Raw genomic sequence first — 13,144 nt, 5'->3', positions numbered from 1 at the left:
AGCTGGGCACGCCCAGAGGCCACGGTACTACCGCGCACCGGGCGCGGTACTACCGCGTAGGGCGCGGATGTAAAAAAGTTACATCCGCTCCTACTTCCACTCGGGCAGCTGGGCACGCCCAGAGGCCACGGTACTACCGCGCCCGTGGAGCGGTACTACCGCAAGGGCTTGCGGTACTACCGCGGCGCTGACCGGTACTACCGTGAGCCTCTACGATACTACTGCTCCTTTGAGCAGTAGTACCGCAAGCCACAACACAGCAAACACTAGGAATCCTTCATTTTGCAGAGACACGGAGAAACGGTGGATACTCCACAGAGGCAAGGAAAGGACCTGTAAAAAGGAACAGACGTGAACGTGATGATTCCACCCAAACCTTTCCAAAGCAGACCCCCTCTTAATAGTACGGCTTTCCTACGACTCAAATCCACCGAAAAGAAACGTAGAGAAACGCCGTCTTTAATAGGCTTTGAGGGGCACCAAATCGTCTTGTGCCTAGACATGATATCTCTGAAATGCTCAAAGCACATGATTAGTCCGCAAATGTATTGTCATGAATCACCAAAACTACTAAGGGATAAATATGCCCTCACAGCATGGCGCCGGGAAGAAGTCCTCACAGCAGTAACAAAAGCATGGCGCCGGAAATATTCTTCTTCTTCTTCTTCTTAGGCGCAGGGCCTGGCTCTCCACCATCCCAGAGCAACCGCCCCGTTCCACCAATTTCGCGCCCCGCATTTCTGGCCGGCGCATCGCTCCAGCAACCGCCCAACCTTGCCAATCCAGCGCCCTGCCTACCCTGCTCAGCGCTACTTCCATGACCGCCTCTCTCCACCAATCCCACGTTTCGCGTATGACGCGCGTCATGGGGGAACGCGCGGTAAAGAAGGGAGTGATGACAGACGTGGCAGTTACCTTTAGCCACGCATGATTATGGGCCTGTCCAGGCTATGCCCTACAGCAACCCGTGTGCGTGCTCGCTCCCGGTTTTCGCATGAGCGGTGGGCACCCGCCCGACGGCTAGATTTGCCAAAGGATGGCTAAGGATAAACACAAGTCCAGATTAATGAAGAAGCAAAGAATATCTCAAGATACAAATATCGTCACGACAAAATTTTACATCAATCTTTGTCGCATGTCTGTACATCGTTTGGGCCTAGCCCAACGACACCCAGCAGCGCGGCCAGTCCGGGGGGCTCCTGTCGGTGTACAAAACATGGGTGTTCAAACACCCTGACTTATGCACAGACAGATAGTAGATCCCTTGCCAACCCAAGAACCTGCCAAAGACTGCCAAGGCCAAGGTTGAATTATGAGGAAAACCTTCACGACTAAGAGAAGCTGCTCTTTGGGAGATCAAGGATCACATCAAGAAGACCAAGCATCAAGACATAACACTAGAAGAAGCCCTTGTCGGCAAAGCCGAGACGGCAAGGAGAAGACCCAGCAAGCTCCGTCGCCGGCAAGCCCTTGCTTGCCACCAGCGCTCCACCTCACCAAGCAGCTAGTCACTAATCGGTGAGGTGTCGAGCTCGCGGGTAGTTACGTGAGGCTTGGTGGACACGTGTCAGCTCGTTGGAGGGATTTTTACCTTTATTGAAACCCGTCCCAGTGGTGTGTCAAGCTAATAGAAGTTAGCTAGGCAAGTACTGCAGCAGCCTTGTCGGGGCTCCTCCCCCTCGCGACACCTTGCGGTCCATTTAATGCTTTTTGTCCTAACTAGCAGGGTTAGGTACGATAGCATTGTTGCTATCTAATCATCATGTAATGATTGTTTTGCCACTGTGGTTACCCCTTAAACTATAAAAGGAGGGCCAAGGCAACCACTACAAGGGTTCGAACCTGATTGAACTCCACGTACACCTGCACGCGTAGCTGCCTTCTCCTTGCACTTGTGCGTCCACATTTCCAAATACACCAAAGTAGGGGTAGGGTTTTACACCTCAAAGGTGGGCCGAACCTGGGTAAAGATACCTGCGCCCCCTGTTGACCTTGCTCTTTGCATTTATTGCAACCAGAAAGGGGCTAGATGGCCCCATAGATGGTCGTTCCACACCAACAAAGGCATTGTTGGCAGGTTTTCCAAAAACGAACAGAACATTGTTGGCAGGTTTCCGAAAACGAACAGAACATAAAATGTTACCATAAGAGAGATTATTAGTATCTTTTCTAATCACAGTCGTCAATATTTATGGTGAATATAAAATCAACAGATATAAAAGGGTGACATATGAAGAACTATGAAAACCTCCTTTCTTTAATACTCCCTCCGTTCCTAAATATTTGTCTTTCTAAACATTTCAAATGGACTACCACATACGAATGTATGTAGACATATTTTAGGGTATAGATTCACTTATTTTGCTCTGTATGTATTCCCTAAAATATGTCTACAGACGGTTAACAGTGTCTCTTCTTTTTCAGCCTTGTCTTTTTTTTTTGAGCGTTTTTTCAGCCTTGTCTTATATTGAGTTATGGCTGGTGTCTGTTCTGTAACTACGTACTGGCTACCCACGGGTGCGCACCATAGTTTGCATTAGGAATTTAGGATCATCCAAGCATCCCAAAAGTATGCAGTCTAACTCAGTAAAATAATTAGCAAATACGTACTGTCTAACTCCAGTAAAATAATTAAAGTACTTTCTCCGTAAAGAAATATATATAAGCATGTAGATAACTAGAGTAGTGATCCAAACGCTCTTATATTATTTTTACGGAGGGAGTACGTGGGAGTGGAGGGCAGATCGGAGAGAGCAGCGGCTGGGTGCAGCCGCATCAAGAAATATATAAGAGCATATAGATAACTAGAGTAATGATCCAAACGTTCTTATATTATTTTTACGGAGGGAGCACGTTGGAGTGGAGGGCAGATCGGAGAGAGCAGCGGCTGGGTGCAGCCGCATGCAGAGTAGCACTGGGGCGCGCGCGTTTTAAACAGCAGCGGTCCAACGTTGGACAAGGTGGCGGATCTTAGCGAGTAATCAGCCGGCTTAAAACAACCGTTTTCCATATGCCAAATATTACTGCAGACACGGCGGTTCTTTAGTACTATTATTTCATTCGCACATGGTCACCAAATCCATTACAATGGGCTAATTAAACTACTACAAGTACAGCCAGAAAATAATAACCAGTACAGTAATTCCAAATTTCCTATAACTAAGCTCTAGAGAAAAGAACTTGCCTCAATGCATATAGCAGCATACAGACCCGTCTCCACAGTCCATCCAGCCCATGCAACATTCTTGTCGAGCACCAGATACTGATCTACAAGCACTTTCAAAGTCGCTAGTTTCAAAGTCCCCAAGACATGTACACGAGATCCTATAGGCAGTGCAAGAACATGCCGAGTCAAGGGAAGTTCAAATACTGTGCCACTCTGTCTAACGAAATGAACAGCATCATCCTCGACTTGATTTTTGAAAATAGTGAAGCCAAATGGATAATTTTCAACAGATAATATAAGCTCGCCCTCCACTTTAGTAAAACTGCCATCTTGGTGAGAACAAAGTAAAAATCGGATTGAAGAGCGAACCGCATTGCTGAACGTCACTGATGTGATGTTAACAAGGCCACCTCTGATAGAAATTAAATTGCCCCTGGGTTTGTCAAGGAAATCATCATTCAAATATAATACTCGACCAGGTATTTCAGGGTGGTGTTCAGGCTCGAAAGATGATTCAACCGGAACATCAGTTTGAATGATCCAGTACCCATCATGAGCAGTCATGGGACGGCTCGGGCCTTTGAGAACAAGAGATTCCTGCATTCATATTATAAAAAACATTAGCAGTAAATTCACCACAATCACTAAAAGAAAAAGATGAATTAGTTTATGAATAAATATCATACCATGAAAGCATAAGGTTTTCTTCCTATATCCTCTGATAACCAAATGGAGCGTCTTTTAATAAACTGGGCCTTTTCTCCTTCCTTTGACTCGTAGATTAAAGTACCACCGCGATTATCATAAAGTATGATAGTCTTTATTAAGCACAAATTTGTGTGGATAGAAAAAAATTCTAAGAGAGTCTGGCCTGTAGGAAAATATTGTTGTGAGGGGATAGAATTCTTGATGAAGTTAACCATATCTTCCTCAGGCGAATTCTTGATGAAGTTAACCAGCATCGGATCCAAACCACGTACATGTGAAGACATCGAAGAATCAGGTACTAATGACAAGACCTGACCCAAACCACTTGCATATGCAGATCCTAGAGAATCAGGTAGCAATGGCACCATCAAAGGTTCCACGCTTCTTCTGCTGATGATCAAAGATTCCACCCCTCTTTTTGTGATGACGAAAGGTTCCATGCTTCTTTTGTTGATCAAAGGCTGAACCCAGTTCTTGCCAACTATCAATCCTCCCATGAAAGCCATTGCTATTTTGCTCATCTCACTGGTCCCTGGCCTGCTATCATTATAATTTTCCTTCTGTTTTCCACCATCACGGTCACCCTCCAGGTTGTCATCATAACTATCAAGTGGTCCAGATCCAGGTGTGTTTGTTTCTTTATCCTTACCATGTCCAGACAGTCCAGAGCTAGATCCAGATGTCTTTTGCTCTTTGTCATTACCACGAGATGGTCCAGAATCTTCCTCTGATCCTTTGCCATCTTCACCATTCTTAATAATTCCAGGACCCTTCGCGTTGCACAGCAGATTAAGCACCTTAATTGCTTCACATCTAAATCGCAGCAAGATTTTAGCCACTATGTTGTCCTCAAACTTGGCATCAATGGCACCGTTGCGGGCCTTATTTAACATTACCTTCCAATGCATCATATACTCATACAAGAGTTTTGTCAAGCTTGAACAACTCTCTTTCCAGTTTCCATTGACGGATACAAATAGATCAACGATGCATGAAACTTCAGCTAAAACCACTACATTCCAAGCTAATGCCTCTTGCACTTCTTGAATGAGTTGTTGTTTTTCAGCCTCACTCACATCATGTTTTGACAGAATACTGTGGTCATAGTTTGACAGCACTTCGATGCCATGTGAAAATTCCTCCATATTTAGAATTATGTCCAACAACCTCTTTTCACATTCACCTTCTGGAATCAGTCGAGGTCTTTCGTAGTTCAGTATGCTTGGGTAGTCTGTGCTACAGCCAAATGCAACAGAACTTTTGATTATTCGCAGACAATCTTCCTTCACAAGCTCAAAGATTTCACCCTTTTTGCTACTGAAAGCACAAAGGTAGAAGTGATCGCTCCTAATGTAAATCTCGGCTCGAGCATTATCTTTCTTCATTTTAATCAACATCCATCTGGGTTGCTGTTTATTAGGTGTCTGATATTCCAATAGGTGACATGATTCTTTTCCATGTCGAAATGTAAAATTTTGGTCATTGTTACACAGCCGATCACTGAAGTAGCTGATAAAATTACTTAGAGAACCTTCTTGGCTTGGGTTCAAAAAAGCCATCTCAATCAGATCAAGTTTAAAATCTCCCAACGCAAGGCTGTTCACAACAAGAAAGGTTTAGACAGAGTTCTCTTTCAAACTGAAGCTAGTCTAAATGGTCTAATACACTAAACAGTAAGGATGGCAATGCAAAACACAAATGCATAGAAATTATTGTTTAGATAAAGCATCTTAGTTATACATAGCAAATGGAAAATAAACACATTTTTTATTTGGCAGATGTGACTAGTGCATCACTCCATCAAGGCATGGAGAAAAATATGGGTATAGGTGTTAATCAACGATTTCCTTCGGTTTCGTTCCAATGAAAAAAGTTCTGATTATATATTTTATGCTAATTATATGCATATACAAGATCTAATGAACGAAGAAGTCCTAGGTTTCCAGAGGAAAACGAGCTCATCTATGACTACTGTGATTGAGATCTGAATTGGAGAAAACGGACATGCTAATCGATGAGAAAAAAAAAAGATCCCTTTGTACTGTTATGTAATGGAAGGAGTAATGAAAACTTGCAAAGAAACCACTAGAAATGTTGAATTCGTCGAGGATGTGTCCCAGAATTACCTCACAGGCCTTTGTTCTTCTGATAGCTTGTGAATCCACTGTTGTAAATCAGAATATTTTAGGACAGGATTTTCATATGATGGAACTGAGTTCTGCTTCTTCAGCTTGTTCACAAGCCAGTCTTTTGCTTGCGAAGCTGCGATCTGTATGAGAAATAAAAAATTAGGGCACCTCCACATACATAAACATGAAAACTGACAAATACGTCTAGACGTTGAACCATACGCACTTAGTAATAACGATTCCAGTACTGGATAGACAAGGAAATAGTTAAAAACTAAGCACAGCACATAGTTGTATGTATGTGTAATAGGAAGGGACAAACCACACTGCAATGGAATAAAACAAACACAGATTAGCTATATTTCAGTCAGCTGACTTTTCAGTTTTGGGTCAGTCGATTTTGAGTGAAGGAAGGAGAAGGAATGGCCTCGCCGGAGAGAAGGGGCTCGCCGTCATCACCCCATTATCTATCTTAGGGTTCAGGGTGGGGGCGGCGGTGGTGTGGCTTCGCCGGAGATGAAAACTAGATGGGAGCAGGGCTAGAGGGATGGCCGGGGACGGCGGCAAGCATGGCGGTGGGCAGAGGTTGAGGGGAGGGCGGGGCGGCGAGGCTGGCGCGGAGCGCAGCCAGCCGCGGGCGGCGGCAGCAGACGGCCTGGCCGGTGGTAGCAGGCGGCGTGCCGGAGGAAGAAGAAACACCCGATCTGTTTTATTGAGAAAAACTGTTGGGAGGAGGAAGACACAATCTGGGCCATTCGTTTTCTATCCAACGCTTCAGATTCATCCAGGCCAAATCGACCGACACAAAACGAGATTTCAGTCTGACTGCCTCCTAGCCATTCCCAAAGAAACATCTATAACGGTATTGCGAACAAATCCATAATTATACTTCAAAAAACTTGCATCAACCATTCTTTCCTCATTGGCAAATATGACAGTTTCGTCCAGCTGAAAGATATTTTCTAGCAACAATTGCAGCATCTCCACCAAACTCTCTCAGGTACCAATTTCCGTGCATTAATGGTTTTGATAACCCACATAAGAATCATCAACATTTTAATCCATTTGCAATCTATGTCACCAACAAGATAAACAGAGAAACATGTATCTCGTACCTTCTGCGGATCTTGGTCCAATTTCATTACGCATTCCCTTGGTTCACTATCAGGAGGAAGAATCAGCTTCTCTACTATTCTGAGAACACTATTCCAATCTTCAGAATTCGCAGCAGACTCCAATTTTTCACGCATGCCATCGAACTTTTTTCTCATAGCTTCACCAGGGTCATCTCTGTCAGCAATTGTCGCCTACAGCAAAAAACATAAGATACTATCAGTCAAACACAAAAGCTCTTCAAAAGCAAGCAATGAGACTAATGAGATAATGCAACAATATGGTTACAAGCATAAATTTTAATTCATCCTAAACAGAAAATAGCATTACCAATTACCAAGAATACAAAGTTCACCAACTTCCGACCAAAATCCTAGTACTAATTACGGATCACGTCTTGCAAAAATTTCTTTCACTGGTTTATTTCTTTTTCCAGCATAAATAAGATGTTCAGTATTGGCCAGGCTTTGTGGAGAAAAAGATAAAGCTTATGTTACTCCCCGCCTACCAAGCCAAAGCTTCACCCATACAACCAACCGTTTGGTTCCAACATCTTCAATCTAATTAGCTAGGGAGTATCAAATAGAGCATCGATTCCCCTGTTAATCCTAGTACTAATTACGGATCACGTCTTACAAAAATTTCTTTCACTGGTTTATTTCTTTTTCCAGCATAAATAAGATGTTCAGTATTGGCCAAGCTTTGTGGAGAAAAAGATAAAGCTTATGTTACTCCCCGCCTACCAAGCCAAAGCTTCACCCGTACAACCAACCGTTTGGTTCCAACATCTTCAATCTAATTAGCTAGGGAGTATCAAATAGAGCATCGATTCCCCTGTTTTGACATGAAACATAAAATACAGAGCCTGCATTATCCCACCAACTTTTGGGTGCAATAATCATGTACTCCCTCTGTAAACTAATATAAGAGCGTTTAAATCACTACTTTAGTATTCTAAATGCTCTTATATTAGTTTACGAAGGGAGTACATAGTAGACACATAAACAACAGGATCAACATTTTTTTGCCCCAACGCATCCAGTTATATGTACATCTGTTCTAAGTTTTCCCTCAACACTCTGGATTTCTATCTTTGCATAACTAGGAATCAGCAGTTAGCTATTCAAGGGCTATGTGAGTGATCCACTACATGCTTGTGTAATAGACACTATATACAGGTAGAGACTACTTGATTCACGATATTTTTATGGATTGTCATACAATAACAACAAATCAATAAACCATCCAAGTACATGAGTACATCAGAACAGGGGCAGAGCTTAGTTGGGGCCGACCTGGGCCGTGGCCAGCCCAAGATTTTGGTCAGCATTTTAATACCTATGCTTATAGCCCACTCCACTAAGGCGGCGTCTCTATTCGGGTTACCCCGCAATGAGATGCAGCTGCATCACGGTCGACCCAAAGCCTCAAAGGGCCAGTAGCCAGCAGGTAGTCATCGTTCTTGTAAAAACCTTGATGGGGCGAACGTGCTGCTCCACCCACCAAGAGATGCAGCTGCTTGTGCACTTCTAGGTTCAGCAGTGGCTCAGGAACATGGAAGGAGCAGCCGCGTCCCATGGCATTTCATGCAGATCTCACATCACACAACCGTCTGCCATTTTCTATGCGAAACCAGCAGTTATCTGCTGTGATCACCAGCCACATGTCCACACCTCAACAGCCACCTGTTGGAATTTTGATCTCAGGTCATAACTGACCGAGAGAAAAAGGGAAGCTCTTTTTCCCCACGTACATGCCATGATCTGAGGCACCAAATCCAGCTGTTGGTTTCAGTCCCTTATCCCTTTAGCGCCACCTATATAATGAGCAGGATGAACCCTTTCAAAAAAACACACACGTACGTATCATACAACTTGCTAACAACCGATCCTAAAACGAAGGCGCTCAAGGTGATCAGAAGACCGACTACCACCGCCGGTCACCGCAAGGTCAGTGCCGACGGCAACCTGTGCGTCTTCTACGGCGGCGCTCCTGCTGCTTGCTACGAGTTCATGTTCCTGCACTTCTTCCCCGGCCATCTCCATGTTGCTGGAGATCGCAAGGTGCAGCTATAGGCTGAGGGGTGCATCGAGCAGGCACATGGCTTCCCTCAAAAGCCTTAAGAAATCACCAACCCTTTTCTGTTAATCTGTTTTAGGTGGTCTAATGCTCGGCTCAAGATCCTATTCATGTCATGTTAACTTTTATGTCTATTGTGTAACATTGGTATCATGAGCATGTTTATGCCTAGAGATCCCTAATAATGTTTAATGGCGCTCTGTTTAAGTTGATTATTATGATTAAGTCCTAATGAGTGCTTCTTAAGGTTAATGTTTTAAGATTATGGATAATTACCCACTGTTAAAGTTAACTGTCAGGATTAGGGGTTAGTAGTTTCGGTTAAGGTATAATTTGCTATGGGTTGGTACTAATTGCATGATTATAATGTTTAATTTGGTTAGAATAATTAAGTCAAGCTTCCGCATCAAGTTGATGACACAATTAGCACGTTACTACCCAGTACCCAGGAATAGCAATTAGAAGGAGGTGATTTGGAAACTAAAGAAAATCCCCAAATGCAAAACTCTTGAAATCTAATCCCTAAAATTTGGAGCACAAAAAGGAGAAGAGGTGAAGGGCACACCTTGATGACGCCGCGTCGAGATCCCGCACAGCCGCCGCTGTGCGTCGGCATCGTCACCGCGAAGGTGCCGTTTCTGGATGACACGCGGGAAGAAGGTAACCGGCGAAACACTTACGGATGTGCACGTGTGACGGACCTCCGCACCTCCCACGTCGCCGTCAGCGCCACAAGATCCGCCGCCGGCGCTCACGTCACTGAAATCGCCGCACCGGATGAATCGGGGAGGAAAGGGGAACGAGCTAGGTTTTCGGCCAACAGCGCTTTTATTTCGGACGAGAGGACCCTCCAATTCAATCGGACGGCCGAGAGCGACTCAGAGCGCCAGGCGGGTTGCGGCAGCTTCACGGGCCAAATTCTGGCCATGGGCTGCTGCCCAGGTCACAGCCCGCTGGATATGTTTTTTCTTCTAAACGTTTTTTGCTGCTTGCTTATAAACTCTAAAATGGGCTGCCGTAGGTCTTCTCGACCGAAATTATTCCTTCGAGGCCTTACGTTTATCAGTGCATTTTCTATGACTGTAACCCAAATAATCATGAGTCAAGAAACCAATATATCTTTTGTAAAAGCAAACAAACAATAAGTCCATGTATTGTATTTCAACATGCCATCTCATCTTATTGTTGTTCGTCGTCGCATTCTCGCATACGATGATCATAGTGCTTGCAGAACCACAACACGTTTGAATGTGGTCAATCGTAACTCGTCTCTCTCGTGGCATAAGATGAGGTTTTTCTCTTGCTACATTTATTTCATCTTCAATTTGTTCGTGCGCTACTAATTAAGGTTGCACTCTAAGTAGCATTTGAAAAATGGTTAGGAGGTAAAAATAACATCATATTCAGATTCTACACATTTTTCTAATCAAATTTCATATATAACATGTTAAAATTAAAATTATGGTTTAAAAGATATGGGTATTTTAAAAAATATTTGTCTACGTAGACTGCGGGTTAATTAGCATAAAAGACACGGTGTTTTATGCAAAAACACAAAAAAAGATTTAATTTGTCACTTAAAAGTGAACTGCGGGTTGATTCCCTAAAAGTGTAGGGGGTTTTGTGTAAAATCCAAAAAATGTGTTGTTTTGCCACTTAAAATAGGACTATGGTGATGTGGCTCTCAACCCAGAGGATCAATGCTGTAAGATTCGTGTAAACCAAATCTATCATTCTTAAGAAGTTACTCCCCACTACTCCCTATTCTCTTAACATGCACACAGTCCACGTCAGTGATGTGCCACCTCATTGTTCAGTTTCCAAAAGCACCAAATTATTCTCATTCCCTACGGTCACGGCTGTGAAAAAACCTGCTTTTTCCCTCACCCGCAGCCGCTCATCCCGCGTCCCGCATGCTCTCCCGCAGATCGGATCCCACCCACCTCCAGCCCAGAGCCGGGCCGGCCCACCCCCCGGGCGTTTGCACGCCCTTCCTCTAATTAACTACTACGACATTAGGGTTGCCCCTTCCGCTTCCCCTTCCACTCCCTTTCCCAACAAATTCTGCTTCCGCTGCTCCATCCTCTTGGTTCGCCTATCTCCCGTGCTCGCCAATCCATGCCAAATCAGCTGCCGCCCGTCAACGACCCTAGTGGCACAAGCAGACGAGGAGACGGACTGATGTTGTTGCCGATGTGATCTTCCTGTTATTCAACGCGGTGTGCCTCCTAGGCAGGACGTCAACGCCGGTTGCCAAACTGCGGCCCTTGGAAGGAGAGGAAGGGCTCTCTGCCAACACTAGATGTAGTCCGCCTCTTGTGAAATCCGTGGATGAAGAATGTTGTCCGCCGCCGCCGACCATGCCCTCCGAGATGCACTGTTGGAGATCAGGAAGGACGCCTTCGGTTCAGGCTATTTCTTCCTCACCTTCTTTCTTTGATTCATATCTTTGTTTTTTTCAGTGTGTGACTGCATGTGTTCCTTCTCGGTTCTTGCAGTTGCATTCAGAGTTCAGAAGGTGGGTTCTGCGAGGTACAAGTAGTAGCGCGCGCCGAATATGAAGAGGTATGTATCTTTTATTTACTGAATCATTCTGCACATAATTCTACCTCTGTTTTCTCAGTATGTGACTGCGAGTGTTCCTTCTCGCAGTTGCATTCAGACCATGGGTTCTGCGAGGTACAAGTAGCATCGTCGAATATGAAGAGGTATGTATCTTTTATTTACTAAATTACTCTGCACATAATCCTGACAACTTAATAGACTACTTCACGATGTTTTGAGCATAGCGCCATACACTACAATTTGTCGATTTAGATGCTTATCCATCAGCTCTGTCAGTACTACTCTTTGGTTTACTAAAAAAAACTAACATGACTCCTGAGTCTTGAGTCTTGACTGACATCTCAACACGTGATGCAGGGTCATAACCATGTCATTCACTCTCAACCTGCGCTACAAAATTATTGGTATGTGCAATTGGTGGTAAGAACTATTCACTGTTATTCAAATTAAAAGCAAAAAATTTAGAATATGATTAGCTACACACCTAAAATTTGATTCTACAAGCACCTCTTTGCGTTTGAATTTAGGTTTATTTCATATGCTCCTCGAGTCCAAGCATGACAATCAAATTGTCCTAATCAACCTCTGTTCTTTGAATAAAAAATAAACCTAACGTTCTTATGCTTATAAATAATAAGTAGGTAGAAGTGCTTGCTGTTTAGAAGAAGAAAATCATCAGTTTGTGCACTATCGATACATTATTTTATTTGTCTGCACTATACATATGCTGCCAATTTACTTATCTGCAGGATACACATCGGCTTCTTTAATTTATTTTTCTTTTTTTGTGAATTAGTCTCCTCTTTTTTTGCCAGGTTCCGCTCCTGCTGCAAAGAAGCTAGATGTCCGGCCTAGCAAGAGTAGTTTCTCGATGATGCGTAAGACTCTTGCTGCTCGCATTGGCACACAAGCTCCCATATCTGAATTTTATTTTTGCTAGAGTTATCAGATGCACATTCCATTAGTCTCCATAATATTTAGAGAGCACAAGCTTTTTTTGCACTGATTTATCATATGCACATTCTGTTAGTATGCGTACTTATTTAGAGAGCATGGGAATATGATTCTGATGGCTTCTATTTGTTACATATTACAGTCGACAATTGTGATACCATATATGTCCTGGATGGCAAACTTATTTTCAGACTTGCTCAGAGCCCACCTGTTCCAAGTGCTGGGCGATTTTCCTTTGATGGCAAGGATCTAAGACGATTCGGTGGTTCTTGCTGCATAGTATTGTTGCTGGTCCCATTAATAGACAAGTATCAGACGAGACACAATTCCCTGCGGGTAGCTCAAATGGGGCTGCTGGCACCCTATACATGCATAAAACAGTCATGTGTGCCTTCGTTGTTCAATCATTTGGCTACATACATGTACATTT

At 43.8% G+C, this 13,144-nt stretch overlaps 1 protein-coding gene across 1 annotated transcript; it reads right to left on the bottom strand.

Moving 5' to 3' along the window:
• Window positions 1–3,038: 3,038 nt before the first annotated feature.
• LOC123051432 (uncharacterized) lies at window positions 3,039–10,039 on the bottom strand. Its single transcript, XM_044474295.1, has 5 exons — window positions 9,761–10,039; window positions 7,119–7,310; window positions 6,001–6,143; window positions 3,853–5,470; window positions 3,039–3,763 (listed from the first exon to the last, which is right to left on the bottom strand). Exons 1-5 carry the CDS (start codon window positions 9,809–9,811, stop codon window positions 3,167–3,169), a joined length of 2,601 nt encoding a protein of 866 aa, XP_044330230.1. The 5' UTR covers window positions 9,812–10,039; the 3' UTR covers window positions 3,039–3,166.
• Between the last annotated feature and the right edge of the window lie 3,105 nt (window positions 10,040–13,144).

This window comes from Triticum aestivum, chromosome 2D (genome assembly GCF_018294505.1).
Source record: "Triticum aestivum cultivar Chinese Spring chromosome 2D, IWGSC CS RefSeq v2.1, whole genome shotgun sequence".
Lineage (NCBI taxonomy): Eukaryota > Viridiplantae > Streptophyta > Magnoliopsida > Poales > Poaceae > Triticum > Triticum aestivum.
This window is presented reverse-complemented; position numbering and strand designations above follow the sequence as displayed.